Source organism: Psilocybe cubensis, chromosome 6, assembly GCF_017499595.1.
Source record: "Psilocybe cubensis strain MGC-MH-2018 chromosome 6, whole genome shotgun sequence".
Taxonomy (NCBI): Eukaryota; Fungi; Basidiomycota; class Agaricomycetes; order Agaricales; family Agrocybaceae; genus Psilocybe; species Psilocybe cubensis.
In genome coordinates, this window is record NC_063004.1 from 1295848 (window position 1) to 1322311 (window position 26464).

The window sequence follows — 26464 nt, forward strand, 5'->3', positions numbered from 1 at the left end:
CAGCTTTGCAGTCGAATTCTCATAGAATCTATTCTAGTATCTGCTCTAACCTGGGGTCGAAGTATCATGCTTCCAGCCTGTGCGTTACTCTGAATTGTGCCTCTGTTACCAATCACTTGTCGAACTATGTGCGGCACATCCTTATGTTGCTGTTGGACGCGTTACCGCTCGCCTGTCGCCCTGTTTTTAGATCCATGATCCGGACAATAGGTGTCCTTCCGAATTGTTTGGATTATACTCTGCTTGGCGTGGTCCTTGCCCTGCTCGACACAGCGGGATTCGGGCAGTTGGACCGTCCCTGCGACTTGCAAATGATTTAATTGGCTAGATGGGTCAGCAGAACTCATAACCTTACTCTGCCAACCACCGATTATGAACTAAACATCATTTGGTCACTAGCTAAACGATGATGCCATTTGTCATCCCCCAAAGTAGCACCGGAAGACACCACGCCGCAACCCTGGCAAAATCTCAAAACGCTTTATCACCCTTCTCTTCACTTTCATGACGCAGTCCGTTCCATTTCAACTTCGACGCGCCTGAAGGCAAGAAATGGATCGAGACCACATCCGCATTCCCATCGAAATCGCGTTCATGGTCATAGATGAGCTGTTCTCCACAAACGAGCTCAAAACACTATTTGCCCTCTCCGAAACATGCCACGCACTGCACACACCCTCTCGACGACGCGTCTTCTCCAAAATTGCCCTCGGCATCCACGAGGAATTTCTAGAGTCTGGAATTCTCTCTCTTACCATCTCGAGCATGGACAAATTATTCAGCAGTGCTCCTGCCGTCGCGACGTACATCCAAAAACTAATTATAAATATCACAACCAGCTCGGGCTTAGACGGCGACCTTCTCTTCCCCCTCTTACAAAAATTATGTGCGCTTACAAGCCTGCGTCTCACCTCCGAGATGGCGTGGAGTGTCCAGCTTTCGGAGAATTGGAACGACATGAGCCCTGAGATGGAGCGTTGCGTACATCATCTTCTGCAGACACCGACACTTTTTGAACTCGAGATATACCGCCTTCAACGAATCCCTATTTTGTTGCTGTTTGCTGGCATACCCCAAGTCAGACATCTCCGTTTGCATGCATCGACAATCGCTAATCGAATACCAGAAAACCCTTGTCCAAACCGTATAACTTCACCCTTGACCTTGCTGGACGTACGAAGAAAGTCGATCAATTCCCTTCATCGTATTATATCACACCATCCAGATGTAGACCTTTCCGGCCTCAAAGAGCTCTACATCAGCTTGGAGGAAAAACAAGACATGGTGTTCCTCTCTAAATTCCTCAAAACCATTAGGTCGCTTGACCTCCTCTCTATCAACAGTATGTTCTTTCTTGAGTTCATATCCTTCGCCTTACTAACCCATTTTCGCCTTCTCTACATTCGCGTTGTTGTCCACTAAGCTACCTGCCTAACATCCGAACACACCGTCGCGGACCTAATGTCCGCCCCCTCCCTCGCACACATCCGCGTCTTGCACCTGGAATATCCAGAAGGGCGATGGAACCGCCCCGAACACCTACTCAAACAAACCGTCGACACTCTGCTTGCGCTCCAACACAAACACGCACTGCAAAGGCTTCACATCCACATCCGGTGCCCGACACTCACACACAAGGTGAACCTCGCGGAGGGGCTTGAAAGCCTGGACGCGCTGTTGGCGGGTGACGCGTTTTGTGGGTTGAGGCGCGTCGTAATGTGTGTCGAACCAGCGTTCTACCTCGGAGCTGGATCTGGATCTGGAGTTGGAGCTGATTCAGAGGGTTTTGTTACCACGCTGACCAGAGATGATTTACTAGTCCATCTGAGTCGGCTGAACAAGCATCCAGATAGACACTTTACACTGGGGTTCAATTTCAAGCACGTTTCTCCCGGTGGGTAGCATAGCAGGCTTCTGGCACATAGGCTTTCGATTAGCTTTCGAATCCAACTTTGTTAAATTTTGTAAATATGCTTTCGGGTACAATCAATCCTCTGACATCAATATCAACGTTATTGATTAATTAAATAGACGCCTGAACAACAAGCGCCGAACCCCGGCTCATTTTGAGCCCGTTTCATATTGTTGAAAACCAGGTAATAGGACAAGCAAATTATCATTAAAGCCAATCCAATCATTGACCACTCGGTTTTTGAGTATGGCTACAAATATATAAACGAAAAGAGAGGCAAAATCGAACAGAGGAGAGAGAGAGGGGAAGAACAAAAAGAATTATATGTGGTACATACAACAATCATTATCATCAGAATCCATTCAATTTCGTTACTGTAATTGTTATTGTTACTGTTTGCTACGTATGAATGAGTAGGAATGGACTGGAGAGGTGGGTTACAGTTACATTCATCTACAACAATCTCTGAGTACACATGTACATGTACAAATCATTGAAGCATCTGCGATTCAGGGTTCGCTAATCGACGTGTGGAGTGTGGAGTATTGGGTTTAATTTGAATAACAGGCAAGCGTAAAGATGTGTGTGTGTGTGGGAGGTGATTCAATGGGAGAACGTATAAGATATTAATCGAACTTGTGTGTCTGTGTCGGCGTTTGTAAACCTTGGCCAGACGTCGGATGGTGGAATATTGATGCTACGATGAGTGTGCATGTGCATGGAATTAACATGGATTGGCATGGGATTGGATAAACAAATTGTACATGGATGTGTTGGATTGGGTTGTTGGGTTTGTTGGGGTTGATTGATTTGGTTTGGTTTCTCCGGACATGCTCGCTCCAATTTACAAGCGAGCGAGCGAGTGTGTAGTAGTAAACAACATTAGAAAAAAGAAAAGAGAGAGAGAAAAGAAAAAAAAAAAGGAGCGGAAGAGAACAGCATGTGGGAGGGAAGTGAGCAAAAAATGCAAAAATGCAGAGCCAAAGCGAACAAGAACAATGAACCAAAAAAAAAGAAAGGAGGGGAGAAGGAAAGAAAAAAACACCAGCGTCTCCAAATTTCCTTCTTGATCTCTCTTTTTCTTCTTTCAAGCTCGTGCACTTCTCCATGCGCTCTGCATCGCGATCCGTCGGGCCTGTATTTCATAATGAGATTGTCAGATAACGCAAACCTCGTCTCCAAAGAAAAAAAAAAGACGAAATGCCGCACCTGATCCAACGATATCGAATCCTCCCTCAACTCAATCTTCTGCCTCCCATCGTCCTCGTCCTCATCCTCATCATCAAACGCACTCCTCCCCGCGCCTATCCGCATCCCACCAAACGCCGCCTTGCCACCCGCGAGCGAGAACGGCGTCGACGCAACAGCCGTCCCAAACACACTCGCCGACTTGGGCGCCCCGAACGCCGCAAAGTCTGTCACGACCTTGCGCGGCGGCGACGCTGGCGGCACTGCGCCTGATTTGATGGGCGACGACGGCACGCTCGCCCGCGTAATCGATGGCGATGAGTACGATGGGCTGCTGTACGATGTGTATGAGGACCGGCTGAGGTTATGCCGCATTTGCAGGTATTTCTCTGTGAATCGCGTGCCGTGTACCTAAAACGAATTCAAATGTTACACGAGTCAGACCCAGAGTAAGAGTAGAAGAAAAAGAAGAAAGGAAACGTGGTCGCCACGCACCCGCTTAAGCAACGGCCTCGCATCTTCCAACGTCGGCGCCTGGGTGAACACGGCGACATTATGCTTCGCCTCCGCCGATTCCTTGTATATGCTCTCAATCACGACCTTCTTCGTGCTCTCGTTCCTCAGCAGCAGCTTCTCATGCAGCTCGCGCGCAACGTCGTCGACGCTCTCGTTGTTGCCCAGGATGCGCTGCGCGACCGCCGCGCCGACCTCGCGCACGAGGCGCTCCATGTCCAAGTTCTCGAGCACGCTGCCGACAATCGCGTGCGTCAGCAGGTCCGCGGTTGTCAGTGGGAGCATCAGCCCTGAGGTGATAGTCGTAATCGCCTGATAGAAATCAGTCGCATACTGTATTTGAAAACCATTGCGTGAGTCAAGTGTACGTCAAATACGTATATAGCATTCATGGAGTGGCGGGGTTTATTTATAAGTGTCTTGGAGAGGGGAGGACTTACGGAGTATCCACTGAGCGCAGGCTCGCAGGCGACGAAGAACTGCAGAATAGAGTGTTTGTTAGTGAGATCGTGCAATATCAGATATTATCCAGAAATGACTTGCCAGAGTGATCCCCTTCTGCGCCATCGCTCTCGCCAACTGCAATGGATCATGTCCATCAGGCGACCCATCGTCAAAGCCTTCACAAAAGCAAAACATGATTCAATCGTCCGCAAACGAAACAACAACAAAAAAAGACGCACCATCACCGTACTCCCCAATGCCATGGGGCGGCGCATCCGCAATAAGCACGACCATCTTACTCGCATACTCCCTCCACTCCATATTCAGTGCCTCCGCAAGGGCAGCCGTAACCGCCTCCGGCCCATCCCCGCCCCCACTCGCATACAGCGTGGACAGATGCTTATGCACCTGGCTGATATCCGACGAGAAGCCAAAGTTCTTCGTGATGTACGTGTGGTCCTGCGGCGGGTGGTCGCGGAACGCAACGAGGCCGACGCGCAGGTCCTCCGCGCTCTGCAGCCGCCCCGACTCGAAGATGTGCGCGCAGATCGCCTCGATGTTCTTCGTTGCGGACGAGATGTACGTCCCTTGGCTCCCCGTGCAGTCTTGCACGAACACGAGATCTCTGTGTGATTTGCGAGATGCGAGATGGGATTTGGGATTTCAGATGTGATATGTAGGATTGTGCATGCGGTGTAGAGGTAAGAGAGATTCATGTATGTGAGCTTTCAGGTATGCAGATGCGATGAGAGAGAAAAAGGGTACTTGCAGTTGTTTCCGGGTCGGATCGCCCTGCGGGTTGGCAGTCGGCGCAGGCTGCTCTTGAAACGCAGGCTGCAAGCCATACCCCGATGAAGCATCCATACTCATATCCTCATCCATCATAAACACAAGCTAGCAATCGTCGTTCAAATACCCAAAATCGCAATCTATCTGTGTCTGTTTACGTCGTTTCGTATTAGGGTCGCAGTATTAGTTTTGAGAGGAAAGTCGTCGTTCGTACCCCAAAGCCCAAGGTCAAAGTAGCAGAACAAGAGGCAGATCAATATCGATGAACACGAGCCTCCAGGGGGAGAGAATGGGAAAAAAAGGGGGGCGGCGGCGATGGGGGGTTACTTACAGCTCAGGGACCTTTTAGATCCAAAGCAGGTTTGCACAAATCGAGGGACAGAAAAGGCCACGAGTTTCTGTCCAGATTCGGATCTTACACATCGGCTTTCGGATTTTGCCACCTAATCTTTTCCTTTTCCAGCCACACTTCAGTGACTTCAACCCCCTTTGAACCTTCCCTTCATCTCGCTATTTTTATTTTGACACACAAAATATAACTTTTTGTCGTCACTTCACTGTTTTTAAATCCCAAATGCAAATCATCTAACCACCGTCTACCGAATATCATCTATCGTCTACTGCCTCCCAGGAGCCACGTCGCCCACGCCGGTGTCCAGCTAGGCAGCCCGGGCCCACCAGGTCTCATGAGCGTCCTCACAAGCATCACCAGCCCAGCCGTGCACCCGCCCAAAATCGCCGTCACAGAGACATACATCCGCAGCCTCGCGGCAGCCGTCATCGCGCGATCGGCGCCTCCTGGTATCGCACTCATTCTATTACATTACCATTCAAAAAAAAAAAAACACGACGGTTAGAAACGTGTTGCTGATGATGATGATGATGCAATAGAGAAGAAGGGGACGCACGGGTTCATAGCAATGCTGCATATCTGATGGAACACGTCCGCCGTCTGCCCCGTCTTCACACTCACAGCCACAGGCACCTGCAGCCCCAACCGCCTGCAATACACATCCGGCTGCACCTCATGTCTCTGCACCCCCCAAAAAAAAAAGAAAAAAGAAAAAAGAAAAACGTGAATACATCTCCAAAAATGAAACTCAAAGAGTTGACAGCAAAGCACACGCACCTGAAGCGCCAAATCAAGATCCGATTTCGTCGCCACAAACAGCGTAGGTATATGGTCCAAACTATATTGTTGCTGCAAACACGCATATGCGAATAGTGTGTTAATGCTCCAAACACACAAAGCCGAGAGGAGGAGGGGATTACTCACGCGTAGATTGCTGATATACGAGAACGAATTCGTATCGCTCGAGTCGTGCACATACACAATCACATCCGTCAAATCCATCTTTTTCGAGTTGCGCAGTGTCTCGGGTTCATACCTCGACCCAAACTCCTGCAACTAAAAGCAACAAACAAAAAACACACACCATCATCAACAACCACAGTTCAACAACCAAAAAACCACAAGAACTCACAACAAGATACTTCTCCTGCCCCCCAATATCCACAGCATTAACCGCACAAACCACCTTCTTCGTAGGCTCATACTCCTCCTTAAACCCCTTCCCAGCAAACGCCCTCAAGAGCGCCGTCTTCCCTGCCCCCGCCGCACCACACACATAACACAAAAACACATTCCGCTGCACGCGCCCTTTCCGCCGATCAAGTTTACGCGCGCGCGTAATCTGCAACGCCGACGTTCGCGGTTCCGTTGGATAGCCTAAATGCGCGAGGTAGGCGAGTGTCGTTTTGTGGTCTAGCAGCGTCGTCATGCTGTGTATGGTTTTGAGTTTTAAATAATTAAAATAAAATAATGATAATATAAACAGGTGACGATGCGAGAGAGAGAGAGAGTGTGTGTGCGTGGTGAGAGACGTACCTCCATTGCGCGAGCCAGCCTTGTAGCGTCACAGCACCCGTCTCATCCGATAACGTCGTGTCCGGGAACTTTTGCGCAGCCCACGGGTTACCAGGCGACGTACTGAACACCTGCTCCAACTCCGACTCTTTCAGCGCGCCATCTTGATCCTATATATCCCAATCCAAAAGGGAAAAAAAGATAATATAACATAGAGAATAAATAAATTAATGATGTGCTTTATACTTGAAGGAAGGAATGAAATTGCTGCGCACCTTGTCGAACACTTCGAAAATGTCCGTGAAGAATTTATACCCGAGCGGACTCAGCTCGACTGAACAATCCGCCGGCACATCGAACCTTGCAAAAAACAAAACTATCGCGTCAGCAAGCAATCCCTAATCCCTCCCTGCTCTCCTCCAAAAACCCCCTCAAAATCGCAAAAAACGCCAAAACCCTCCCACCCCTCCAAAAAGCCTCCAAAAAAAACCCCAACCACCCAAAAACCCAAACCCAAAATTCCAAATCCCAAAACCCACAAAAAAAACTCACTTAGGCAACAAAAACCCCTCACTCAACCTCAAATCCTCCCCATACCCAAACTTCCTCAACACCGTCCACGTCGTCTCCAACCTCCCCCTCTGTATGAATATCGTATGAAGATAGAGGAAGCCTGATTCGGTGAGGCCGCCTGCACGGACGCCGCCCGAGGCGTGCTCGGAGACCATTGCTCGGATCCCTTCGAGTTCTTGTTGTTGGAGCGGGGCGTCGAAGCATTTGCGCTGTGTGTTGGTGGTTGGTGGTTTTTTTGAAATTTTGAGAGGGTGGGTGGAGGTAGGAACAAGGTGAAGAGAGTAGATCACACAAATTAGCAAAAACCACTCCAGAAAAAAAAAAAAAAAAACAGAAAAACGAAAGCAGACGTACCTGAAACTCATTAAGCTCCGCCGCATCCAAAATCCCATCTTTATTCGTATCACAAAGCTTGAAAATCCGTTTGAGCGCTGCTATACACGCCGGTTTCAGGACCTATCATGCCTCGCGTCAATTCAAATTCAACTCAAAGTCAAAGTCAAAAGGCAAAAGAAAACCCAACGAAAGAAAACCCAAGAAGAAGTAGAAGAAAAAGATAAAAATGAGAAAAAGAAAAAACAAAGAAGAAACAAACACGCACATGCTCTCGCGAATCATACAGCGGCGCCGTAGGATGCAACACCGCCTTTTGCGCAAAGTAGAAGACTTCGGATACGTTGAGGGGCAGCTTGGCGGAGCATTCGACGCATGTTTCGACTTCCTGTTTTTGGTTTTTCGGGTTATTTTTTTTGGTGTGGATGGTGTGTGGTGTTTTTTTGGTGGTGTGGTAGTGTGGTGTTTTTTGGTGGTATTTTTTGGGTGGTGGTGGTGGACGGCGCGGCGCGTCATGGGTCATACCGCGTCATGTAGTTCGAATATGCCGTAACGTAACAAGTAGAATGAAAATGATTGCACGTCGTGTCGTATCGTGTAAATTGCAAGCCGTATGCCGTATCGTCCATGTTCATATTTCATAATTCATATTCGAGTTCATATCCACCAAGCAAAACCAATTATTCGTGGTCAAGAAAAGAAAAGAAAAGAAAAAGAAAGCGCGTCAGCGTCAGCACAGAACCAAAACCGAAAAACCAAAACCACAACCACAACCAAAACCACAACCACAACCAAAACCACAACCAAAAGCCCCAACCAAGCCCAAAAACCCAACCAAAACCCCAGCCAAACAAAAAGAAAACCACGACCGAAAAGAAACGAAACGAAAAGAAAAGAAAAAATGAAACGCACCTTGAACTCATTCATAATCGGCACAATCTCATCTTCGAGCGCCTCATTGGTAACTTCTCCCCCGCGCAGGTCGATTTTGTTGCCTACTAGGATGACTGGGACCTATAGATTATAGATTATGGGGTATGGGGTATAGAAATCGGAGTAGGGGTGGAAGATGGCGTTGGGCGTTGGGGGTGGAAGATGAGATGGAAGATGGAGGAGGGTGTTTGGAGTAGAGGTGGAAGATGGAAGATGGAGAAGGGGGTGAAAAATGAAAAGAGAAGGAGGGAAGAGAAGAGAGGTGTTAGTCTTGGATTCTTTTCGGAAGCGAAGGCAAAGTTCGGAGAAAAGGAAGCGAGTTACGCGACGCAACGCAGTATAACGCAACGCAAAGCACAGCGCAACGCAACATAACGCAACGCAATGCAAACGCAAAGCACATAAATCCCATCCCATCCAAACACAAAAAAGTAAACCCAAAAACCCCAAAACCAAAAACCAAAACCAAAAAACCAAAGCAAGAAAAACACACAAACGCACATTCACACCCAACTGTCTAAAATGCGGCAGCCAATAGGTCGGGATGCGGTCGAAGGAGCCGGGGTTGTCGATGGAGTAGACGACGCAGATGACGTGGGCTTTGCGGATTTCGGATTCGAGGCGGACGCGGTCTTGGGGGCCGGCTGTGTGTTGTGGGCGGGGGCGGGGGTGTGGGTGGGTGCGGGTGCGGGTGCGGGTGGGTGTGGGTGGAAGTAAGTGAAGTCGGTGTGGAGGTTGGTAAGTGCAAGTGCAAGTACAAGTTGATGTGTGGGTGGGTAGGGCGTTAGCGGACAACGAACGAAACACCGAAAGGCAAAAAAAGCAAGTAAACAAGCAGTCAGTCAGCAAAGCGCGACGCGTCTGGGTAAAAGCGAACGGACCTCCCGAGTCGACAATGTACGTGGTGACGTTCTCCGGGGTGACTTCTGGCGGGATTGTGACCTCGGGCACGATATGCTGGACCTGGGTGTGCGGTGTTGGTTAAGCAACGCAACGCAACGCAAAGCAAAGGACATGGCAGGGCGGGGCAGGGCGGGGCATGTCCTGTATGCACACTGCAGCAGCGTACTCACATGGGGCACGAAGGACTCTTTGATGAGGGAGGTGACGATTGTGCTCTTCCCTACGCCCTCTGTAGACTTGTGTTAGTAGGTAGACGCAATGCAAGGCAAAGACGGACCGTCGCCGACTAGAAGAATACGGACATCCCTTCGCATGTCCCTTGCGTGTATATATTTTAGAGAAAGTAAAGAAAAGAAATGGAGGGGGTATGTATGGGGAAGAGGTAGGCAGCGGGTTGTCCGACGAGCCGGCTAGCAAATATAGAAACACGTGATGTAGGATGAAGAAGAGTCGGCGACGGCTCCGAGTGTGCTTTGAAACGATTATAAGCTGATCTTCTCCTGGCTGCCACCTATCCATTCCGCTATGAACCTGACCGCTCTCCCTGTTGAGATCCTCATTCTCATTCTCGACCCTCTTGGAATCCACGAGCTCGCTGCTCTCTGCCTCACCAGCCGTGCCCTCCACTCCCTCGTAAGATCCCCCTTGACTAGTCATAATCAGCAGCTCACCCCGCACAGGTCACAGAATACGGCTGGTCGCTCTACCTGCACAACCACCCGCGCCCTGCCCCGAGCCTCACCGCCGCCCGTGCCCACTGGTGCCCACACACCCGCGTCCGCTTCGACGCCCTCACAGACGCCGCCTGGTCCGCCGCCCTCGCACAAGCCCCTGCCCTCGCCTCCTTCATCGCCCGCCCCCTCTCCCGCACCTGGGCCGGAAAACTCCAGCCCGTCCTCGCACTCAGCCCTGCCCGCCTCGTCGTCGCTGCCGGCAGCACTCTCTACTCGTACGCCTTTGGCGCAAGTGGAACTGGGGAATCCGCCGCGCCGCGCGTGTACGCCGAGGGCGCGGTGTCGCTTTTGAAAACCCCTGAGCGGCCGCGGAATATCACCGCGATCACATTCGTCGAGGACGGTGCGCAGGACAGGACGCTCGACGTCGCTTTCCAAGACGGCTCTGTCGAACGCGTCTACCTCACCCCCACCTCAGACGACTCTGGCTCCAGTCTCTCCTTTACCCGCTACACACTCCCGCCGATCCCTCACTCCGATTTCATCGAGAGCTTCTCTGCACACTCCACCACCCAGCTCTCCCTCTCCGCCAACGGCACCGCATCCCTCCACTCAACCACCTCCCCCTCCCCCTCCTCCCCCACCTCCTCCATCTCCCTCGCCACCCGAAGCTGGACCGCCCTGCTCTCCCTAACCTCCTCAACACCCTACACCGCCTTCGGCTCCTCCTCGCGCACACCACTAGCCGTGCACGCCCTCAGCTCAACCGGCGCCCTCCTCCCGCGCCCGCTCGCCCTGCTGCATACCGCCCGCACCGCCGACCTCCCTGCCGACCGCCTGCCAAGCAGCGCCGTCTACGGCCTCGCCCGCGGTCCCATCGGCGCACCATGGGGCGCGTCCCCCATGGTCCTCGCAGCAGGATGGTACGACGGGAAAGTCCGCGTATACGATCTCCGCGCCGCGGATCGCTGTTCCCCATTCCCCTTCTCTTCCTCCCCTTCTTCTCCTTTATCCACGTCAAGAACACCCACACCCACCCCTCCCCCCGCGCCCCTCCGCCCAATGCTCACCCTCGCTGACCGCTGGTCCCCCGAGCCCATCTACGCACTCGCATGCGGCGGAGGCGGCGGCGCGGCCCATATCGCAGCTGGCACCGCGCGCCACAGCGTCGTCGCGTTCTGGGACGCGCGCGCCGCGTCCGTGCCTGTGTCTTATCTCGACGCCAGCTCCGGTGCTGGGTCTTCGTCTTTCGATGTACATGCAAATGCTACTGCTGTTGGAACGAGTGGCGTAAATGTAAATGGGACGGATAAAAGTGCTGCACAAGGACAACCGCAACCTCAAATGCCAGGTCGAGGATGGAGCGTGCACGCACCAGGCAACGACGCGTCGCCCGTGTACGCGCTCGCCCTCGAGAGCGCGCGCGTGTGGGGTGTGACGCAGAGTCGGCCGTTTGTGTATGATTTCGTGAGTCGTTTGTTTCTTGTTTTTTCTTCGTTTCTTCGTTTCTCTTCGATAATCCGAGTTTTTTCTTCGTTTCTCTTTGTTTATTTTATCTATTTGTTCAATCTCTTCTAATACTAACTCTCATTTTCTCCCTCCCCCTCTTCTCAAACAAAACCACCCCCCAAAACCACCCAAAAACCACCCCCAAAACCCACCCAAAAAAAACACAGGCCCCAACAACAACAACATGCACCTACCCCTTACTCCCACCCACTAAAGGGCTGGACGGCCTAAAACGTCAACGGGGCTCGCACCGCGCGACGTATTATACGCTGCGGTATGCGCATGGGGGGAGTGGGCTTGCGGTTGGAGGGGTTGGTGGTGTGTGTCGGGAGTATTAGGTGGAGGGTGGAGGTTGAGGTTGGGTTGAGGTTGAGGTTGGGTGGGGTGGGGTGGGGTGGAGGGTTTTGAGGTGTTGAGGTTGAGGTTGAGGTTGAGGTGGGGTGTTGAGGTTAGGTTTTGAGGTTGTAGGGAGTTTTAAGGTGAAGTGAAGTGAAGGGTTGAGGCATTGAGGTCTTGAGGGGTGCCACCGGCTGGGGGTATCAATATTAATATTGAGGCATTGAGTTAAGGCATGCCGATGTAACTCATCACGCCCACGCCAACCTCCAACCTCCAACCTCCCGCAAACACCCATACCACTCCACCCTCCAACCTCTAGCCTCCAACCTCTAGCCTCCAACATGTCAACGAACACCAAGACGCGCGGTGCGACTCCATGAGTCCGTCACACCATCACACCATCGACAGCGACATCGACAGCGGCAGTGACAGCGGCAGCACGGATGGGTTCGCAACACGTAGCACGACACGACACGGACGCGACACGAGACGGACGCGACACGTAACACCGAACATCGAACACTGAACACTGAACACTGAACACTGACACTGAACACTGAACACTGAACACTGAACACTGAACACTGTACACTGAACACTGAACACTGAACACTGAACACCGAGCACCGAACACCGAACAACGAACATCGAACACTGAACATCGACACTATTACGATAATACCTAATTCATAATATCTACCACACGCATCGCATCCACGCATCCACGCGTCTTTCGACTCCAAACTCCAAACTTATGACTCCTACTTTCCAACCTCCTACCTCCTACCTCCAACCTCCGACCTCCAACCTCCGACCTGCTAACACCCGACTCTACCCCTCTCGTCAGGGACTGGACTTTCAGCGTAACCGTTAACCGTTAACCGTTACTGCGCCGTGCTACATGCAACAGTGCCGTGCAGTGGACCGTTGGACGTACATACATACTTATACAATTGCTTACTGCACACTGCACACTGCACACTGCATATTGATGCGGGATATGCGATGTGCGATGTGCGATGTGCGATGTGCAGAGTGGGGATGCGGGATGCACGCAGACGCTGACACGGACGCTGATATGAATATCGACAAGGACATGGACATGGACATGGACACTGGCTCTGTAGATTAGATGTACATGTACAATGGACGTAACCTGTAACCTGTAACTTGTAAAACTATAACCTGTAAACTATAAACTATAAACTATAAACTATAAACTTTTGTATATCGCAAGTTATAATCCCCGACTCATGTTACCCTCAACACTGGACACTGGACACTGGACACTGGACACTGGACAAACTATAATGCAGCATCTCACAACCAAAACCAAAACCAAGAGCTAAGAGCAAATGGCAAATGGCATTGACTTCACTCTCTGTGTCTGTGTATATTCGTATTCGTATTCGTATATATGTGCACGTAGGTAGGTATGTAAAATTGTATGTATGTAAAACTAAAGTTGTAAACATAGTTGATAAATTGTAAATTGTAAACAGTAAACAGTAAACAGTAAATGAAAATTGTGAATTGTAAGTAGTTGGGCGGGGGCGGGGGTCTGGTGTTGCAAAAGTTGGGCAGTCGGGCAATTGGGCAGTCGGGCGCGGGATAATCATCGTCCAAGTGCATATTGGCATTGGAATCTGAACTGGAATCTGAACTGAAATTGAAATGGGAATCGGAAAGTGGATTGGAATTGGGACTTGGAAAGTGGATTGGAATTGGGATTAGGATTTGGATTTGGTGTTCGTCACGTCATAGTTCGTAGTTCATGATGATGGTCGTTCCAAAATATAGAAAGTAGAAAGTAGAAAGATAGATAGATAGAAAGTGACGAGGAGTGAGGAGTGATGAATGGGGAATGAGGAGTTGGGAATGAGGAATGAGGAAAGAAGAATGAAAAAAGCACCGTTGAAAAAGTTAAAGTTGAAGTTGAAGTTGAAGTTATACTTGAAGTTGAAGAAAGAAGAAGTTCGAAGTTCGAAGACCGTACACCACCCAAAAGAAAATAAAGGTAAGATAAACCACTTAAACTCAACATCCAACACTCAACAATCCAATCACCAATCACCAAGGGCAAAAAAGTCGAAAGTCGAAAGTCAAAAGTCAAAAGTCGAAGGTCGAAGGTCGAAACATTTCAATCAGAAAAAAAAATCATGATAGAAACACCGAAGAAATGACAAAAAAAAAAAAGAATTTGAGGAAAATAAGGAAGCTACAAGCTACAAAGCTACAAACATACAGACCTACAAATTTCACATTCCACATTTCAATCCACAAATATTCATATTCAATACACATTCACAAAAAAGAGAAAAGAAAAAGAAAAAAAAGAAACGAATCCGAAATCGAAACCGAAACCGAGGGTGATGTGTACTATACACGAAGATTGAAAAATTCCCCTTTACCAAAAAAAAAATGACAAAAAACAAAAAAAAATGAGGAAATGAGGAAAAATGAGGGAAATGAACGAAGAAAGATGAACGAAAAAAAAAAGAAAAAAAAGAACAAAAAAGAAAAGATGAAAGATGTGTAGAGAGAGAGACAGATGATAGAGAGAAATAGAGAGAGATAGAAATATAGACGAAAGAGAATAAATAGCTTATAAAATGAAGTTTTTGCAAGCCCCTGCAAGGTCATGTTATGTCATGTGTCTTTTTTTTCTCTTTCTTTTTTTGTTGTTTCGATGTGCGTTGTGCGTTGTGGTTCTGGGTTTGTTGTTTCAGTCAAACGCAATGGTGCAGTGTGCGATGTGCAGTATGAGTGTGAGTGTGCAATGTTCCAGGATGTAGGCGATGGCAATGGCAATGGCAATGGCAATGGCAATGGCGAAGGTGAGGGCGATGCGATGCAATGGTGTGAGCGTGAACGTGAGCGGCGGGTGTGTGAATGATGACGATGATGCTATGAAGACGACGTAGCCTGCGACTGCGACCGCGTCGCCCAATTAAACAACTGCCGCATATCGCTCGTGGGCGGGTTATCAGACGACTGTTTCGGCTCAACAAGCAAACTAGGTAACAAAAAAAAATGCATTAGCTCACGCCTTGAAACAATAAGTAAATAAAACTATGAACGCACCTGCGCCGATACAGGTCCTGCAAGTCTCCATGATGCTTCGACTTTTCAAACGCCACGTTCAAATACTCCTGCACCTCCGGGATCGCTTTCAAATTATACGGAGCCTGGAACCGCTGCATATCTATCAAACGCAAAAAAAGAAAAACCATAATCAATCCCAAAAATAAATACTATTGACACAACACCAAAGAAACGGACCTTGTACAATCCTCGCAAGTTTATGGTACTTGTTAAAATTGAGGAGCTTCTTGCTCGGATCGGTCGGCGAAGCGCGGTGGGATGGGTTGCCCTCGCGGCAGAACGTGACATCAGTAAGGTACAGACCTATCACACCACAACGGTAAAGAGAAAAAAAGGGCAAGGTGGGTCAAGTTCCATCCGCTACAACCACATAACAAGCAAAAACTCACCCAAAAACGGTACAGCAGGGGGCGCCGTGTTACGTAGTTTGCTGCGATACTCGTGGTAGTTCCGACTGTGATCAGCCAGTCTTCTGAGTGACTCCAGCTGCGCCTTGTACTTTTGAGATAAGCCCTGCAAAGAAAGGAAAAAAAGGAAACGTAACCAATGAGCCAACGAAGGATAGCCAGGTACAGGTGTTGATGATACTCACAGACCAGGTTTGATGCAGACGTGATATCACAGACGAATCCAGCGCCGCCAGTATTGATCGTGACGTGCTAAAGTTATTCAGGCCCGTGCAGCGCTAACAGAAGGTCAGCGAACTAACCTCGAAACGTTAGAATGCGAACAAAAAAAAACATACATCAGCAACTTTGACAAAGAATTTGACCAGCGACGTCCGTTTCTTGATATCGGGCTCGTTCAAGATGCTCTCTGCCACCCAGCCAGTGATGACCGTGCTCAGCGTGCTCACAGCTCTAACATTGACAGGCCGCGTCGCGCCCTCCTGCCCGCTCTCCAGAATCTCTTCCGGTTGAATGGCGCAGTACAGATTACACTCCATAATAGTCAACTGCCGCGCGAGCTCCAGCGCGTCAAAGTCGGTGATCACGATGCTCGCAAAGTCCTTCTTCCTCAGCGCGACCAGCAGCGTCTTGGTCATCGTCGGCCGTGGAATCTCGCTGTTCAGAACGAACGTCGACGGGGGGTTAATAGACATCCCTGGATCGCGCGACCGGTCTGCCTTGGGGCTGACAGTTTGGTCCGTCGCCTGTCGGCGCATTTCGAGAAGGTCGAGTATCCGTTTCGCTGGGCCAGGAAACAAAACGCCCAGGCCGTCGCGCGTGAACGTCGTCAGCGCTGACAGCGCGACATCATCGACGCCCTGCCGCCAATAAAGCTCCACCCACATCTTAATAAAGTTAGACACTCGCAGCCGTACTGGAATGCCTTTACGCTGCTGCCATAAATGAATGTCTTCATTTGATATACCCGGCGGTGGCTGGAGGTTATGCCGTGAAATAATAGCATCGACCAGCTCGGTCGGCGAAGAGAACAATCTGAATGTCATAAAGAAGATAGCAGAGAATGCCGGATCGACGATGCTATCGTGCGGTGTCATCTTCTCAACTAGGACGTCCATTGTCGCACCCACAAGATGACCTTCGCTGTTATAAGCTACATCGTCCATCGAATAATCATGCCCAAACATCCAAGAGGAAGGATCCTGCAAAAATTCCGGAGCGGGATTGAAAGGCACGTTGGACAGTTCTCCATGAATGATCTTCTCTTCCAGGTCATTCGCAGGGAGCCCTCGCAGGCTTCCTTCCCAAGTCGTACCGTCATCATCCGTGTGCGCCAACGAAGTAGGCGAAGGTAAATCCGGCTCGATGGGTGTCCGGGATGCAACAACAGGAGCCAACTTGCCCTGACCCCCTTCATCTGGTGAAGTGGCACGTGTCTCGTCCGAATGCATGTACGAAGACTTGGAGAGGGTGCTAAACTCAGACCCGGAGGAAATTTCCCGTGATCGTAGAACAGGCGACGGCGTTTGAGCTTGGATAGTAAGGTCCTCGTCCTCCATGCCATTAAGATGGTACCCATTCGAAGTACCGCCGCCAAGTTGACCCGCAGAAGAACTCGATGCTGCCGCCATAGAAGGCTTGATAGGGGTAAAAGGGTGGGAGATCATACTGTCAACATGGGGCAAGTTGACGATGAAGGGTTTGTCGCCGACAGAGCGATTAAGGCAGACTTTTACGGCTGCCACACAGTCGGCCCCTGCTTTTAATGCCCCAGTCGCTGATCGTAGAAGAATTTGCTTTTCAGCTTCTTCTGATGTGGTAGGGGGGAGAGAAACCGTTAGAAGCCTTACTGACTCGGCCAAGGAGCTGGTGACGTTGTAAAGTCCCTCCTTCGCGGACCTGAGGTTGCCCACCCGGTTGGGAGGAATATCAGGATGTTGCATCACTGCCTCTACAATGGTAAGCAGTTTGCAGACCATGTCCACGATTTCCTTGACTAGGTCATATAGCACGCCTGTACTTGATGCGTACGATGTCCGAGAATGAGAATGTGCATGTCCAATGAAAGCGGCGATAGTAGATAGATAGTGGTCGTGAGTAAATCGTAGAGCCTCCATCACTTGAGCTGCAGTTGAGGGGCCTTGAGGAAACGGGGCTGGAGTTGTCGGTATTGATTCTTGGGACGACATCGAGGATATTGAGGATATACTATCAACGGATGGTCCTGATTTGTGACGCATATAGCCGCGATCTCGAAGAAGATACTGTTCTTGTCTCGCACGAGCTAATGATCTGGCCAATCCAGGACTATTAGCAGGTTCTGGGGGCCGTTCTCTGGAGCGCGGGCCAGCTATCCGCACGCCAGGCCTAGGCACGATAGGATTCGTTGACCGACCTCTATATTGTGTTGGGGTTTTAGTCGGTGAATCTTCATGTTCATCGTTGTCGGCATGATATGCCTGCCCAGCAGATGAGGCAGGGGTGGCAGTCCTCATAGACTCCTGCTCTTCAGGGAGCTCTACTCCACATTTTACCGCGACCGCCAGAAATGACCGCACTTGTGAAAAAACTTGGCCTCCGAGCCGTAACATTTTCTGAACTTCGCTTTCTTGAGCATCGCCAACCAATTTGCCTTCAGAAGCCTTCTTGGCCTGAGAAACCAAGTTAGCTAGAATAGTCAATATCTGTTTGCGCTCCTCTGCTAGCACCGAAAATCGCTGTAGAATTGGGGCATCTCGCTGCAAGGTTTCTGTTGAGGCCAAAATAGCACGGACGCAAGATATGATACATGCAGTCGACGGTTGAAAATGGGCTATACGATTAGAACGCACGGCGTTCTGAAGAAGAGACAAGCCATGCAATAAAGGAATCATAAGAGGTGGACAATATGGATCATCAGGGTCCTGTTCTGATGAAGCGGACAACGATAAATTATGTTCATGGCGGTCGTGTCGTGTGTTGTGGTTTTTCGATGCTACAGTGGCCCATGATGTCGCAGAAGATCCAGATTGGCTATGACTGTGACCACGCTGATTTTTTATAAGTATTGATTGACCAAGATCAAGAAAAACTAGCTTACAGAATTTATTCCTATAGGTTCCTCCTCCGTAAGAGGTGTTATATCTGCGTTGACATAATTGCTCGGAAACCATCCACGCCGACCTTCCAATTCTCCATCCCACCACCCACTTGGGTCTCGGTTGAACACATGGATGACCTGACCCGTTCGAAAAGATAAACAGGTGGCACTTTGTGATTGAGGAGAATAATCGTGCATTGCGAGAACGTAATCAGGCCCTAGCCGGACCGTTTCGTCGATTGCAGGACTAGGTGACCGTGATCGCGAGCTCTGTCTTGAAGATGGTAACTTGAGGGATGTTGCAGATGCATTTGTCGACGAAGACGTTGGGGAAACGATGGATAGTGAGGAAGCGGTTGAAGCGTTAGAAACGCTGCGTCCTCTTTGCATGTGGAGAAAACCGTTGCTGGGCCCTGCAGAACCTGGTGTGGGTGATACACTTCGCTGGCGATGGTGTAATTTAGCGGAAGATGGTCCTGCACTCATTCCGGTGGTCGTGTCTATGGCAAGACGCGAATGCATGGTGGTGTAGTAGTAGTCTGTGCAGAAAGTCTGATTGATAACTGCCTATCATTATAAAGTACATAAATAAATCAGGATTGAGATCCGTATATCATTAGGACGTACAAGGAGATAATCAATCCTCTCTACTATCCAACAATCTTTGTCTCCTTAAAAGTCGAAATTGTCCCGAAGAAGATTGAAATTGGTTGGTTTAAATGAGGATCGACAAGGCAGACAGAGATGCCGTTTTTTTACAAAACGAAGGGTATTAAGAAACGAAGAAACAGCCAGAAGGCAGGGCGATTAACGTAGGATGAGCTAGAGAGATTGAAATATATCAAAAATGGTGTTTTGAAATACAATGTCCCTTCCGCGCGAGGTGGGTAAAATTCCTGAATTCGAGGGGCCGAGAAGCACAAAAGATGTTACAAGGGAACAGGATGGTATAAGCGCGAAAATAAGAAAAAGTTTGAGAGCCTGTTGGAGCCTGGTGTTGGCCGTTGCTCTAAGGCCCGCGAATCTCTCGACCACAATCTGCGCCGCAATCCGCATACCAACTTGACCACAACATTGCCAAACACCGCCTCCGCCTTATCCTTGCACCTCCATCTTCTTTTCTCGCCGTCTCCGATCCACCTGGATAATATTCAAAAAGTGCACTTGGGCGCGTGTACTGATATACTGTTTCCAGAACATGCATGCCACAGAAGCCTGAGCCATCGCCGAAACTCGCGGCACAGTTAAATGAATGCCACTGCTACATGTAGCCGCTAAGGGTGCCATGCAACACCAACGCGCAACGTACAAGTATCCAGACTCCAAATGTTTCCGCCATCTCTCTTGACTCCTTGAGTCCAATTCTTGTACTTGCTCATGCGGAAATGGCAGAGCATCTTGACTATCAACAACGTAGTCGAGTACCTTCATCAGCCCGGCCTCATGAGGGTCTTCCAGGTTCATTCCCTAGGACAAATCGGTATTCGCATCACAGCGTCGCTCCCAGCACACGAAATTGGGTGACAAGTACTCAGCAAAACCCTCCTGGCCCCCCTCCTCCACAACCAATCAATGTTCCTTCCCCAGTTCACGTCCCTCGACCGCTCCCGATTCCCCGTGGCCAAGGCCCCCTTCATGTTGTTAACAACCCAGAACCTAAAAAAATGGACGACAGTAAACGACCAATTGGAGATGCTCAACCTCCTCTTTTCACACAACAGCCAACGACTTTCGATCCCAGTTTTGGAGCTCTACGGCCTCGCAAAAGGAAAACTTTCGTTGGCGGATTCGTTAGGAGGATTCGAAAACTTCCAAAAACTGTTTTTGGATATGGTGCAGGATCAGGCAAACCTGACTTGGGGAACACTGGGCCTCATGCTACCTCAGACACAGGTACTGTAAGCAGCATCACTGGAATGAGCACTGGGAATACTCTTCCCCTCTATACTTCAAATCCTACAACTCCTGTAGTTCCAGGCCAAGTACCTTCTAACTTGACTGGGTACCGCAGACCTCAGCCTCACATGATGACATCGGAACCGACCATTCCAGAGTCACCTCTTCCGTCCGTTGTTCGTCTAGATGATAACAGACGTCCCAATCCAACTTTCAGAATTTCGCCACCCTCTGCAGAAGTTGAGCCTCCCCAAAATGCGCGACTTTTTGCAGCAGATGGCGAACCTTTCCTCGATCATTCTGTGAGTGATGGTCCTCCCACCAACTCTGCTGACAGAACGACGTTTCTGGTGTACAATGAGCCAGAGACACAATACCACTCCAGAAATTCGCATGCGCCTGGTCTTACTCCTCCACCAGTCGCGCGACAAATCAGCAGTCCGGGACTTTCGTATGTCAGTTCTGAGCCTTTGGCACCAATCAGACCGACGTCATTTCATAGCACGCATGCTCATGTCCCTCCAGCCATCGAGACACATCAGACAACTTCAACCTCGGCGCCTGCGCCTGCGCCTCGCACATCCTATTCATCTCAAGCCCCTACTCCTCGTGTTACTCCTCCGTCTCTAATACCAGGTGCAGTCAACTCCTCGTCGGGCAATGTTGTCCAAGACCATTTGTTGGATCTCCAGCCAAAAAGTCAGCCAATTGAACCCACTCAGGTGACAGCTGAGGCTATTCAGTCCCCAGTTAGCGTTCATCCAAACCCAGCTGCGGATTATCTCAAAATGTCGTTGTCCCCCGAACCTACCTCGAATGGCACATTGACTTCGGGCACCTCCTACTACGATCCCTCTTTCTCATCGGACTTGAACCCTGTCGAGAGGTTTTTCAAGGGTCTTTACAACATGCCTTGGATTTCGCATAACCGCGTCACTGTTGATTATTTTCCTGGGGAAGGATTAGGCAAGATGAAGAAGAAGAAATTTAGACCGGCCACATCGTGGTACCAATCCATCTTATCGAGGTCTAGACGAAGTAGCGCTTCTCTCGACCTGTTGAGTAGCGGGATGAACAGTGAGGCGTCGCCACGGCATAGCTTAGCGACGGGTGTGGCGCTTGCTCTGGGCTCACCGCTTTCTGGTTCTCGGCGCAGCAAGACGGCGTCTGACAGAAATCGGAGCACTCACAGGTCCCGTCATCAGTCATCTTCTGGTCGACGCGACCGCCGCCACCATCGGCACCACCATACCAACAACGGCGAGAAAAAACGTCGCCACACTGCTACCACCATGGACAGTACAGACACCGGCGTGAATCCGAAGTACGCTGGGATCAAAGGAACAAGTCCACTGATCCCGTCTGCGTATCCGTTCCAATATCCGCCATATCCGTATCCAGCTTTCCCTACATTCCCAATGCCGTTGACTTTGCCAGCTTCAGCTCCTGGTGTCCTTTCTGGACATGATCCGAATCAGCCTCCGCAAATGGCATTGCGCCCCGAAGACAGGCCTACTGTTCCACGTGGACCACGTGTTGAACAGCAACCTTTATTGTATGCACCGGCTGGGTACGCGTTGAATTCGTACCAACCTGTGATGCCGCCTCCTCAGTTCTATGTTTTATCATCTCCACCTCAAGCCAACGCGTCTAATCTGTTTCATAACGCTGCCACGGTTTCGAATAACAACGGAAATTCCAGCGCTGGCGCTACTGCCTTAGCGTCCCAGGAACCCCAACAAACCTCCACCCACACCGGAGTGATGTTCATGCAGACTATACCTGGGTCGTTCAGTTAAGACTACTATATCCCCTAGTTTATCCTCTTTTGTGTCTAATAATAATATCATGTATGCAATGAACAGACTAAATAGTAACTTAATGCATCCCCTTGGAATCATTCGCGACTTATTTTGTTATCTCGCCTCCTCCATCAGCTTTCCAGGATCGAAAGGTCTGTTTTTTGACACTGGATCCATGTACAATTTCGTTATCGAGTCTGGGATCTCCCTACCAGTTCTTTGGGGTCGGATAAGTGGACCGAGCGAACGCGACTATCGAATGCATGTCTCATCGCTGCACCTGGAATGGGTCGGGACAAAAAATATGGACCAGAACTGGAATGTCCGAGATTAGATTTTTCTGATTTGGTATGTTGCTCAATAGAATGGATGATGGTACAACGAATTTACGTACGGTGGATGCAGTTGTGAAAAAGGTATTAAGCATACCGCGTGCGAGAATAGGTAGAGAGCATACTACATACGAATTACAATGCCAGATATTATCCGGGGTTCCAACCTCTAAGGGGTCGTTTCTGCGGCTCTTTCAAAATTTGTTCAGAAGAGAATTCTGTATCGAAGAAAAGAGGCGGGTTCTCGTCTCAGTATGTCTGTGCGTGTCTTCGGATATACCCAAAATGTGAGTGAACACCAAGTCGCGGTAGCGATTGGAGGGAAGAAGGTAGGCGGGAAAAGAGTAGGAATGGATTTTTGTGCCCACACTCGCTTTCTCCATCATTGAATCCCTGCGCTGACCGTATGCATCCAAACCTTCTAGTCTGATGAAATCGGTATTCCGTCGCATAAATTCTCATTGACACTGACAGAAATATACTTGGAAATTCATTTACTCATAGAAAACGTTGAAGTCCTGAGCCTGCAGGCGGCCCAATATAGCTGTGGCCGGCTGATAAGACAAACAGGAACACAGTGTCACAGTCGACTGCAACCCTGAATTGCGGATTTATTGAGCGCTAAGACTCGGAAAATTCAAGTTGCATTTCATTCGCTCTCGCTGGGCCGTCTTGGAGGCAACTATGGTTGTGAGATACAAGTTTTCAATGGGGGAAAACGATAAAAGACGATATTTGCGGTAGATCCCGATCCCAGCTTCTTCAGGATTCCACCATCCGTGCGCACGCCGCACCACAACAGAGCAATGCCATCACCTTGACCTTCAATCCTGCGCTATCTCATCGCAAAGACCGTTCTCGCTTAGCCGACGTTCTGTGAGTTCGCATACACCCTGGGAGGCTACAGCGATTCAGTGTGACATTAACGACTAGTTCGATAAAATCTCGATCAAAAAAAATGACGCTAGCCGAGATATATAACTTGTGTTGTGTCTCTGTCCATGCATCCAAAAAATTAGGGGCCCTATTCGATCTGCGAGGAAAAAAGACAATGACTGTCTCGTCCTCGTTAGCATCCTTTTGTCATACAGAGCTACACAGAGCTTTGAAGGAGCAGTCGTTTGGAATCAAAAACTTCACCTCCCTTTCCTCCTCTCCTGACCAAGCTACTGCTGCTATCGTCCTTTTTGAGGGTCACAAAATTATCGTCCAGCTGACGACAAGAGGCTATTCGGTAGGCCTCCTTTTATGTTGGCATTTTGATTTTATTTGTTCACTCATCTGTAGATTATTGAAGGCGGTCCTTCCACAGTGCACGAAACATTAGAAGGACTATTGAGCTCAATAAGCTCACTATACTCCAAGAAACGCCAGGAGGTCCTGATGGCCAAATTATCCAAACTGACATGATTTTAACGAAATGTATGTGCTCCAATTAACTGTCTGCCAGAACTGTCAAAATAATACTTACTATAACAATAATTGTTATAGATCGAACTAACGGGTCTCACATAAGATTCTATGCTTAGATTTAGACGGCGCTGCTGCGCCTAGACATATGTAATATACATCAACAAAATCACCCGCATTTACGTATATGTCTCCTCGTTGCAAGGACTCTGAGAAATTTTCTCTGTATTTCATCCTAGATTCCCAGTCGTCCTGTCTCACTCCTATTTTGAATGGCCTTCTCATAGTCTGCCCGTGTAAACACGTAGTCGCTCGCCTCGGACGAACGGACTCGTTTGATGAGGTCCCCAATCCAAGTCCTCTCTTCTTCGTTTCGAATACAATTAGCCCACCAACGATCCATACTGCTACGAATTCCCCAGGAGTTCAATTGATTTGACTCGCTTTGTTCGTTTAATACATGCAACAAGAATCCCGCATTGAATTGTTCCAATCCCAGTTCAGAGAGGCATTTCAAAATACGGGAAATACGAAGGTTGTTGTGGGACGAGCCTAACGGCCAGAGACGGTTAAAAATCGGATCTAACGATGATAAAAGTGGGCACGGTACTCACGAACGAGATTCTGATAACGAGCAGTGTAATTCCGGGGAGGTAAAGCTCGATCCAAAAGTCCTGTCTCGGCAGAAACAAGTCGCATACCATAAAAGTCAAGCATGAGATTGTACGACTGCACAACTCGTTCTATAATTGCAGGGTCCGCCTCCATCTCCCGAATTTCATGAGTTTGAAGAGGCTGTGATTCATAGTTCATCCCGTACTCGCGAATAGGGAACCTTGAATGAATCAAGGAAACGTAAGACACATGCCCATTGATACTGCATCCAGACTCCAAATAAAAAATTGAAGTTTAATTACTTACAGCCACTGTATATACCCATGCTTAGATTCCAATTTTCCGTAATCGCCGAACCAGCTAAACGGCGGGCAGTTGACGAGTAAGAGGGCATTCCCATTGAAGCATCCTATACCCACTCTACGTGTATTTCCTCGATGGTACAATTATCTGGTCTACAGCGGAGCTTGTTCGAATAAAAATCGAGGTTCGCTTTGCATGAGGGATCATCGTGGACACCAGGGTATTCATCAAGGAACTCTTGGACATCTCTTGGGATGGACATGGTGCAATCTGCTCGTGATCGAGTCCCTAAGCGTAAGAAGTTGCAGGAGATGAATGAGCCCCAGTATCTGCCTCGTAAAATAGTAACAGAATTCAGGATGAAGTAGATTAAAGGAGGATTTGCGCGGATGCTTATCGGTGAATGGGAATGAAAGGCACCAAAATTACGCGTCGGATATTAGTATCGATCACGTGAACAACTATCAACGGCCACCCCTAAATCCGCGAGTACAAACTGCGCATTAAGCTCAAGAAACAAAATCTGACGAAATCCCTCGGAGACAATAAGTTTTGATCAGGTCTTATTTCAGGACTATGCGTGGTCATTTATCGGTAAATACCATTATGATTACTACCCTCAAAAGTCTATGTATTTATAATTTGCAAATTTCAAGTCTTCCAAAGCACACCCACACTGACCCACGCCGACGACACTCAAATAAAACGTGAAGATCGATACGAAATCCCAGAAATCCTTTCCCCATTTTCTAGAATTTATTCTGGGCAGATTTCTTTTCAGAAATCGTGTTCAGACCAAGGAAACAATATCGTTTGTCGCGCGGTCATCGTGTCAATTTATTCGCATTTTGTTCTCTGCTTTTTGATTATCCAGGGTGCAACAGAAATGAATGTAATCTAGAATGTACTTACGGATGGCTAGATTGGCCAGACTTTATTTCGTTTGTATATTAACATTTTAAAAACTCAACGGATTATCAGATTGTCAATGGCTCGTAGTAACCAAAGCCGCGCATCGCTAGCATCCCCATGGTCCGCGCGTGCCAATGGCATTACTCAGATGAGAAATACTAATTGGGTTGGAGTTTTTGCAGAACTTTCAGGCTAATCCATCGGCCATCCGTTTTCCACAATGAAGTTTCTCTTATGACATTTTGTCGAAAACAACTGATGACATCTAGAAGTTAATGATTTTTCTAAAGGCCTATAACATCTCTCAGTAGATAACCATGAAATTTTTCGTTTGCTGTCATTTGTTACATCAATACAAATGCAGATACCGCCTTTGGCGTACCCCACTAAACCTTGTCCGGCGCTATTGTAGTAAGCGCCGCTCTCCGGATACTCTAGACCAAAAGAAGTCGAGCGGACTGAATTAACTGTTAATGTTATGAATCTAGGCCTTGCAGCTCCTTATGTCAGGCAGATAGGTGAGACCACCAAGTTTAAGTATTAAATGATGTCCCTCTAGTAGTTGCTTATCTGATGCGTCATTGAATGTAGAGGATTGGACAAAGTGTATATACATTGCTGAAATA

The 26464-nt window shown here is 48.9% G+C and overlaps 8 protein-coding genes across 8 annotated transcripts; 4 read left to right on the forward strand and 4 right to left on the reverse strand.

Annotated features, from left to right (window-relative positions):
* Nucleotides 1-552: 552 nt before the first annotated feature.
* On the forward strand, nucleotides 553-1902 carry JR316_0006903 (uncharacterized protein; the record flags this gene model as incomplete). Its single annotated transcript, XM_047892648.1, has 2 exons — nucleotides 553-1342; nucleotides 1424-1902. The coding sequence occupies 2 exons, from the start codon at nucleotides 553-555 to the stop codon at nucleotides 1900-1902; spliced, it is 1269 nt and encodes a 422-aa protein (XP_047747930.1).
* A 1097-nt stretch (nucleotides 1903-2999) lies between these two features.
* On the reverse strand, nucleotides 3000-4939 carry JR316_0006904 (Alpha-protein kinase vwkA; the record flags this gene model as incomplete). The annotated part of the gene is made up of 7 exons (XM_047892649.1): nucleotides 3000-3047; nucleotides 3122-3511; nucleotides 3596-3903; nucleotides 4054-4092; nucleotides 4153-4233; nucleotides 4297-4682; nucleotides 4905-4939. 7 exons carry the CDS (start codon nucleotides 4937-4939, stop codon nucleotides 3000-3002), a joined length of 1287 nt encoding a protein of 428 aa, XP_047747931.1.
* A 517-nt stretch (nucleotides 4940-5456) lies between these two features.
* Nucleotides 5457-9769, reverse strand: JR316_0006905 (ERMES complex Ca(2+)-binding regulatory GTPase gem1; the record flags this gene model as incomplete). Its single annotated transcript, XM_047892650.1, has 15 exons — nucleotides 5457-5661; nucleotides 5755-5879; nucleotides 5976-6047; nucleotides 6123-6254; nucleotides 6331-6628; nucleotides 6735-6883; nucleotides 6989-7073; nucleotides 7266-7495; nucleotides 7641-7742; nucleotides 7888-8007; nucleotides 8532-8633; nucleotides 9054-9196; nucleotides 9434-9515; nucleotides 9626-9684; nucleotides 9733-9769. The coding sequence occupies 15 exons, from the start codon at nucleotides 9767-9769 to the stop codon at nucleotides 5457-5459; spliced, it is 1941 nt and encodes a 646-aa protein (XP_047747932.1).
* Nucleotides 9770-9980: 211 nt separating this feature from the next.
* JR316_0006906 (uncharacterized protein) lies at nucleotides 9981-11869 on the forward strand (the record flags this gene model as incomplete). Its single annotated transcript, XM_047892651.1, has 3 exons — nucleotides 9981-10088; nucleotides 10136-11614; nucleotides 11855-11869. The coding sequence occupies 3 exons, from the start codon at nucleotides 9981-9983 to the stop codon at nucleotides 11867-11869; spliced, it is 1602 nt and encodes a 533-aa protein (XP_047747933.1).
* Nucleotides 11870-14884: 3015 nt separating this feature from the next.
* Nucleotides 14885-19090, reverse strand: JR316_0006907 (Cell division control protein 25; the record flags this gene model as incomplete). Its single annotated transcript, XM_047892652.1, has 7 exons — nucleotides 14885-14993; nucleotides 15062-15182; nucleotides 15260-15385; nucleotides 15472-15595; nucleotides 15675-15767; nucleotides 15828-18518; nucleotides 18569-19090. 7 exons carry the CDS (start codon nucleotides 19088-19090, stop codon nucleotides 14885-14887), a joined length of 3786 nt encoding a protein of 1261 aa, XP_047747934.1.
* An 863-nt stretch (nucleotides 19091-19953) lies between these two features.
* JR316_0006908 (uncharacterized protein) lies at nucleotides 19954-22263 on the forward strand (the record flags this gene model as incomplete). Its single annotated transcript, XM_047892653.1, has 1 exon — nucleotides 19954-22263. The coding sequence occupies one exon, from the start codon at nucleotides 19954-19956 to the stop codon at nucleotides 22261-22263; it is 2310 nt and encodes a 769-aa protein (XP_047747935.1).
* Nucleotides 22264-23649: 1386 nt separating this feature from the next.
* JR316_0006909 (uncharacterized protein) lies at nucleotides 23650-24008 on the forward strand (the record flags this gene model as incomplete). Its single annotated transcript, XM_047892654.1, has 2 exons — nucleotides 23650-23832; nucleotides 23886-24008. The coding sequence occupies 2 exons, from the start codon at nucleotides 23650-23652 to the stop codon at nucleotides 24006-24008; spliced, it is 306 nt and encodes a 101-aa protein (XP_047747936.1).
* Nucleotides 24009-24243: 235 nt separating this feature from the next.
* On the reverse strand, nucleotides 24244-25188 carry JR316_0006910 (Opioid growth factor receptor; the record flags this gene model as incomplete). The annotated part of the gene is made up of 4 exons (XM_047892655.1): nucleotides 24244-24560; nucleotides 24623-24843; nucleotides 24930-24983; nucleotides 25043-25188. 4 exons carry the CDS (start codon nucleotides 25186-25188, stop codon nucleotides 24244-24246), a joined length of 738 nt encoding a protein of 245 aa, XP_047747937.1.
* Between the last annotated feature and the right edge of the window lie 1276 nt (nucleotides 25189-26464).